Here is an 8,216-nt window from a genome sequence, read left to right as displayed (position 1 = left end):
AATATTTTATTGATTGTTTTAATACTATTTATATAATTTGATATTTAAATGCAGTAACAATATGTTTTATTGATTAAATGAAGAGATAATTTCTCTCTCCTTTTATTCAACATGGTTTATTAGCAACCCATTCGATCAGCATGGTATATTAATATGTCCTGTAATAAATTGACTAACATATTTGTATACTAACGACAGTTTGGGCTCCTGCCAGGTCCACCGTAGTAAAAAAAGTTATTGGAGTTTCTGGACCTTTCTATGCTGTAGCAGTTAGTATTAGATGTAAAAGTAGTGAAGTTGATAGCATCTCTATAAGCATTTTTATCATCCACTGTCCTTAGAGCGCGAAAGTAACTAGATTTCCGAGATCCTTCTTTCGCAAAATGTCCACTTCCCATTTCAGTAGTAGTGTGCTGCCCATTTGGCTTCGAATTTAAAATCTGCCCTCCCCATTCCATATGCGTTGCATGATCAAGATTGGTGAAAATTTGAGATGGCCAATAGCCCACATATTCATCTTGAAATGCCATCCACCAGTTTTTCGATTGTTGATCCTGCAACCAGATTAGTTCCAAGTTAGAATATGGAACAAAACTTGGAATACAAATTAAATGTTTGAACAAGACATTAGATCTTATCCTACAATAAGGGATGATACCCTAATCAGGACGAATTGGTGGGACTCCAATTTTAGATGGTAAGCCTTTTCAGCTTTATCTTGATCAAACAGAAATATGTGTCTGGAGTCTCACCTTCCAGAGGGTAATGGTGATCTCAAATTGTTTCCCAGAGTACTGAGAAATTGGCCGTATGGCAGCACCAACTGCTATCTTTTTGCTGTATTGCACAAAACCAGAGCACAGAAGATTGTAGCAGCCAGTTTTCTTATATGAGTCAGCCTGCAACAATTTGAAGAATGATGTCCAATCGTCTTTACATTCCAAATCATGAAAAAAATGTTTAACTAATAGAAAAATATACCAACCGTCCAATAAGTAAACAGTCTAGGGTTGCTATCACCATATAGTGAGGGATCAACCTGATGAGAACAATCATAATATGAGTTATTAAGAAGTACATATTCTCGTAAGATGAATACAAGTAGTAGAGGAGGGGACATACTAGCCAGCCAGCTTCAATGGCGTTGAGACCTGGATTTTGGAACGATCCAGACACAACCCAAATCTGGGATGAGCTGAATTCATTATTTTCAACCTTTGGTGCCCATATATTTATTGTAGCCTCTGCCCCATAGTAATTTCCATCCACAGATGCTACTGCATACTGCCACATGAGGAATGTTTATAGAACAGGCGAAATACTTACCAGTGTACTTTTAATGGGATATTAAAAGAAACGGTTAAAAGAGTATAAAAAATATAATAGTTATAAATTGAAAGAGAACTTATATGTACTAATATTAGAGGTTTGAAGGTTATGTCTATAGTAAAATATAAGAATAATATAATGGAGGCTACAATCTATTTGAATAATTACACTAAGTTATATGGAAAAATTATTTTAAAATGCAAACCTTTATCTTTATAATTGTCACAATTAGAAAAATATACAATATTTTGTAGTATAGACTTCAATAATTTGTAGACTTAATCATCCTCAAATATGTTTGGGTTTTTCATTTCAAGATGTTGTTGATGGACAAAATTTCTGACACGTTAAAAAATATGATCATCCATTTTGAAAAGGCCTCTAAAACTGTTTAAAGGTAAAATTTTACATATTTGTAATTTAAGATTCTGAATATCTCAAATAAAAAAGAGAAACACTGAGCTTAGCATATGTAGTTTGTATTATTTCATGCCAGTTTGTGATACAAGATTGTAGGAAGGTGAAGAGTTAAACCTTCAATGAAGTCTATAATACCTACAATTGTTACATCAATTTGTAATCATAACTATGCTTCTTTTGATATAAATTTATTGGCATATCTAATCAAATTGACTATATTTTGAAACAATAATTAATCTATAAGAAATATCGACGATCTATATAACCTATATATATTTTTATCTATTTTTATGTTTATAACAGAATATGCCAAAACTACATATTTATATTATAAAAAAATTAGAGCCACCAAATTTGACAACCACCACATGATTAAATCTAACGATAAATTTAAGTCACATTGAAGGTTACCATTAATAGAAGCAATGCTATAGTGCATATAATGTTGAGCTTGTAAATCATTCAAGAGTTTAATGTCCCGTCTCATGCCTATTAGATGTAATATTTGAATGGCCTACCTGAAAACTACACAGGAAAGACAAACCAGGAGAGACAAACCATTTGCATATACATCTGATTCTTCCAAACCATTTGCATATATATTTGATTCTGCCTCCATCAGCCCTTTCCACGGATATTAAACAACAACAGTCAAATCAATAGTAAATTTACAGGAATAACTTGGCATTAAAAAACCTGATCACTTATCTTTATTTATGGAGGCATTTAAAAACCTGATCACTTATCTTTATTTATGGCATTTAAAAAACCTGGCCTTTCATCTATTATTAGTTTCATCTATTATTAGTTGCATGCATATGATTGTAATTACTAAGGGTGATAATTGAAAGGATTTGCAGGAGCCAGGGTATGACATAAAATTGGAAAGGAGGGAATCTTAATGCGGCCTAAATATTACTGGCATTTTGGTGGGGTGTTCCCCACCTTAAAAATCCTATTAATTAAACATCTGAATATACAAATATGCAAAGATTATTTGTTCATATCCTTGATGTCCACGAAACAGTTTTTTCAAGAACTTTTGTGAGGATTTGGGTTTTAAATAGATTGATTGTGATTAATGAAAGAACTGGTCACTTTGAGATGTGTTGAAATCTTGTTGTTTAAATATATCTTTAATGAAATATATATTTTTTCATTTTATTTAAAGATTTATTAAACTTATCAAAATACTATTATACATTATAGATTTATATGTGAAGCATGTTCTCATGAGCTTGATCATGACAATCTTCATAATTTATTTGACATTCTCTAAATTAGATGAAAATTGTAAATCTGTAAAATGTTGATTTATTTTAAAGAGCTTGCAATTCTAAATATTATAAACACTATGTGACCAAGTACAATGAATCTAGGTTAATAAGGATGTTTAAGATGTTACAATTATAAAATAGAAAAGTGCGAGTTTTTTAGAGGAATAGAGAAAAGTCAATTGGTTAATTTTCTTATTTTAATAATCTTAATTTAGTTTATTATGAAAATTTTATGAATAATAATTTCTCTTTTTCAATATTAAAGAGATTGATTGTACCAAATCAAAAATTAGGAAGAATAATTAAGAAAAAGGCCTTTCATTTTTTTTTTTTAAAGATTTAGGTTATAAAGGGACACACACACACATCTAGGTAGGTCAAAGAAAGGGTGCATTATGTCAATTTTAATTTATCATCTTCTAAGAATTTCTTTTAAAATAAGTGCACTCAGGCTAAAGTATATGTCACTATAATAAGATGCACACAATACAATCTTCAATTTGTAGGAAGACAACTAATAAAAGATATAAATATGATTTGAAAAATACAATAAAACATATATACTTAAAAGGTCCCTGTTTTTGAAATTGGATGTTGTATTCTTTCCATGGTATAATATATTTCATATGCTACTTCAAAATGTTTAGTCTCAATTGTGGAATAGGATCTACATGCATTAATAGCGTGTGACTACAAAAAAAATTATAGTACAATTACCTCATTCGGAGGAAGAAGTGCAATTTTTTTTCCATAATGTTGATGCGATTTTTCTCTCATTAAATCTTCTATAGAAGTTCTCCTAACAGGAATTGTACCTTCTGGACAATCTCCATTGACATGCCATGATTGAGCATTATCAATAGTAAAATTTGTTGTATTCACTCTTGCAATATGTATTGAAGGCATCTTTGGAGGGTCCTGCATAAAGTTGAGGGAACAACAAAATCTATATCTCATTTAAAAAAATTATAAGAAAAATTAGACATAAGATATGATGAAATAAAAATGTTATTGCAAAATATGTTTCATTAAACAAGTAAACTAAAGATTTAAAAAATATTATAGCCAAGAACTATAAAAGTTTAATGAAACTATTGAAAAACATCTAACCACTCAATTAACATAACCCATGTATTTCATAAATCATGGTTTATTATAACTCTTCTTTAATGAGTTTGAATAGTCATTCTTCTTTACGCGCATGTGGGTGCTCATGTTAATTGTGAAGAAGCACCTAGAATAATCCATCTGGATTGATTGTGTGAGTAGTTTTTAACTATCAACGTTTCGGATCACACATTGTGATCCATCATTGAGATCTTACTTCTCCTTGAACTCTTTTGCATCTTGGTTATGGAAGTCTAATCCAAAACGTTGATGGTTAAAAACTACTCACACAATCAAATTTAGAAACTACAAACAATATTAGAATGGATTTTGGAAATCTAATAGCTTTGATGCAATAAATTTATAAAATTAGTTAAGAAAAAAGAGTTCAAATCAATTTTGTTAATCCTATAAAGGTAGTTTACTTTCATTATATAGATGAAATGAAATCATAACAAAATTGTGTTACATGATACGTACTTGGATTTTATGGTTCTTAAGAAATGGGTGATCAAATGCAATTTGTTTGTGTCGATCAATGCAATCTATAATATCTCCATTTGAACTCTGCACGAAATAAATTAAAATCTTGTATTACTAGACGACACAAAATAACTTTTATCATTTTGTGAAAAAAAATCAAATTTATAACTAAAACTTGAGCTCACATCACCTGTATGCTTTTGATAGAAGGCTTGTTAATTTTTCTTAAATGCTTCAAAACTTTGAGCATTTTGGTGGAATTATTGTTTCCTATGTTAGAAGATCTATCATCAAATTGAGAGGATTCTACCACTAAATTTGCTTCAACACCAAACACTGTGACAAATACTAGAACTAGAATTAAATCATTCCACATCCATGACATCCTCTTTGAAGATGCTCTTCCGAGGTTTGTCTCCATAGTGTGATGGTGGAACATTGTCCTATATATCAAGAAATAAAAAAATTACATACAATACTTGGTGATCATCATTTGTTTACATTCATATGCCACAGAAAGAAGGATTTTCTTTAACATTGTTACTAATTCTAATTCTATAACAAATATGTAAATGTTCTATAATGCACATAAATATTATGTATTAAAATCTTTAGTACAAATTTTATAATATTTTTTTTCATCTAAAAATTGTTACAAATTTTTACATATTTAGTATGATCAACTCTCTTGTCACTCTCTTGTTTATCTTTTTTATCAACTTTGAATAAAAGATTTCTCTTTTCACTCTCAAATTTATCTTACTGAATAGCTTATTGTAAAAGATTTTGAGACCTCTTCAAAACCTGGTTTTTTCTTCTAATCAGAATCAATAATAAACAAAAATTAAATCTAACTAAATGAATATAAATTATTAATATTTAATATTCTTCTAAATATAAAATATTGTAAATATTAAAAATTAAAAAAAAAAATTAAATTAAAATTTATTTCGTCAATGTTTCTGTATCAGATAGTAAAATAAATTTGTAGATAATATAAAATCATCCCTCCAAAAATCTTTTTAATAAAATTTGTTTATAGAAACATAATTCTAAAATTTATAAATACCTTGTAGCGGATAGTTTCATCTCCTCAACAGTTCAGAATAGCATATGAGAAACCCCAAAGACACTTGTGCAGATTCGATCCCTTGACGTCTATAATATATGTGCCGCAATACTGCAATAGACATGGCGAACGCAGTTTTTGTCGAAGATAAGATTGTTTCTCACGCATCAAATCCTCTTACCTGTCAAATCATGTATACAGTTACATTTATAAGAAAATCCCTCATCTAGATTTTGTAATAAAATCATACACTAAAATTAGATATAGATCCCTCATCTACAGATTGAAATATAATCGTATAGATTGTATATAGGTAAAATATCAAAATAAGTTTACAGCTCCCTGGAAAGATGAGTGATGAAGTCCAAATTGGGAATAGGCCCAATCATGCAGCAATAAATATTCAACTAAAGAACCAATCATAAAATCTCACAACAAACTCTCTTTATGAACAAAATAAAAATAATATAAAAACCAAATTCATTTTACAACAAATAAAATGGCATTCTTAATAACAGAGATCCTACTCTTTTACAAAAGAAACCAGTATCTTCTATCAACAACCCCTGTTCACAATAGCTACCTCATTATTTTAGTCTTGCATCATATTCTCAACTCCCGTGTGCTTGCATTTCCAAACTTATTTCCCTTCGATCTATTCTAAAACTTCTTAGCTATCATCATTTTCCTCTTTCAGAACGTATTCTTCCCTTATCTGATTCCGTCTCATTTCCTTCCCTCACTTAACTCCTCTCACTTTCCACGCATTGTGGCTTTGCTCCTCAGCCATGCTCTTTTTCTATACCATGTTTTTATGCCTTTTTTCCTAACACAGCAAGTTTCTTGTCTCTCCAACTTCTACGCTAAGCTCTCTTTTGTTTCTTTTTTACCTTCACATGGCTTCCCACGCGGCGTTTCATTCCCAGGCGGCGTTTCATCTGCCATTTCACTTTTATTGCAAATATTTAACTTCCTTATCCCAATTAAGAGGCGTTTCGTCTGCCATTTATGTCAAAAGATTTGCGGGAGTTAAATAGAAAATAGTTAAATAGATCCTGTAGATGCTCAAGCTAACAACCTTAACTAAGAGATAAAGAGAACTATTAAAGAAAAAATAGAAAAAAAGATTATTCAACAACTTCAATCAATTATTTTTCAAATAGTTCCTGTTTATGGTAAAAATGGAAACAACAATATTGAAAGACTAAATGAATTCAACCACAAAACCCTAGCGTAACAACAATAAAGATCTACCATAATATATGAAGATTACCTAAGATTATACCATCACATGTCTAATAGGGTTTAGAATGCGTAAGAGGATTGATAATGAAAGAAGCATCTCCTTATATAGAAGACATAAAGAGATAATATTGAGAGGTGTAAAAGATAAATGGTCGGCTAGGATTAGAGGGTAGGTAGAGGAAATAATAAAATAATGAAAGGGTGAGTAGTGTAGGAATTAAAAGATGAATGATATGTGTCATGGGTAGAAAAAGTTAATGAATTAATTAAATAAATAAACATTTATTTAATTAATAAAAGAAATGAGATCAATTAAATAAATAAAGGTATTTATTTAATCTAGGAAAATGATAATTTAAATAAATAAATGTATTTAAATGAGAAATAAGGTTAGAAGAGGATAAATAAATAAATAAAATAAATAAAGATTTATATAATTAATAGAAGAATTAGTCTTAAATAGTGTAGAAATTAAGAGATGAATGACATGTGTCATGGGTAGAAAAAGTTAATGAATGAATTAATTAAATAAATATTTATTTGATTAATAAAAGAAATGGGATCAATTAAATAAATAAAGGTATTTATTTAATCTAGGAAAATGATAATTTAAATAAATAAATTTATTTAAATGAGAAATAAGGCTAGAAGAGGATAAATAAATAAATTAAATAAATAAATATTTATATAATTAATAGAAAAATTAGGCTTAAATAATTAAATAAATATAAATATAAATATTTATATAATTAGACGGGACAATTTTAGGTGTCTACAACCAATTACTGATGTGTCAACGGGTCTGTTCGCATTGATTCAAAGTCCTACAAGGAGAAGTTGGTGGAGTGGTTTAAAGTCTTTAACTGAGAGAAAGATGGTATAAAATCAATTTTGATGGAGCGTGAAAGGGCAACCCAAGCCTTTTGGGTGCTGAATATGTGGCAAGAGATTGGGAGGGCATTATTTTTAACAACTAGGGCCTCAATATTATCGGATGGAACAAATAATGAAGTGGAGGCATAGGCACAATTCAAGCTTTAAAAATGGCCAAAAATATAGGCCTTTCAAAGATACAGCTTGAAGGCGACTCTTTGATAATAATAAATGCTATAAAAAAAAGGTGAAATTCATGCATGGAATTTAAACAAGTATGTTACTATTGTGAAGCAATTATTAGCAACATTTGATGAATTTGAAATCTCGCATGTGCTAGGGTCAAGGAACACTGTGGTTGACAAGTTGTCCAAATGGGCATTAACATTAAATGGCGGGTCGTCTAATGGTAC

General features: G+C 29.6%; 1 protein-coding gene across 1 annotated transcript; it reads right to left on the bottom strand.

The window, feature by feature from the left end:
- LOC131048767 (protein neprosin) lies at positions 1-6,588 on the bottom strand. The gene is made up of 9 exons (XM_057982841.2): positions 6,269-6,588; positions 5,686-5,866; positions 4,807-5,059; positions 4,614-4,700; positions 3,744-3,944; positions 1,123-1,284; positions 986-1,039; positions 753-899; positions 1-554 (listed from the first exon to the last, which is right to left on the bottom strand). The coding sequence occupies exons 2-9, from the start codon at positions 5,703-5,705 to the stop codon at positions 189-191; spliced, it is 1,290 nt and encodes a 429-aa protein (XP_057838824.2). The 5' UTR covers positions 5,706-5,866; positions 6,269-6,588; the 3' UTR covers positions 1-188.
- Between the last annotated feature and the right edge of the window lie 1,628 nt (positions 6,589-8,216).

The sequence above is a fragment of the Cryptomeria japonica genome, chromosome 3 (assembly GCF_030272615.1).
Source record: "Cryptomeria japonica chromosome 3, Sugi_1.0, whole genome shotgun sequence".
NCBI classification, from domain to species: Eukaryota; Viridiplantae; Streptophyta; class Pinopsida; order Cupressales; family Cupressaceae; genus Cryptomeria; species Cryptomeria japonica.
The sequence above is the reverse complement of the archived record's forward strand: the minus strand, read 5'-3'. Positions and strand labels throughout refer to the sequence as shown.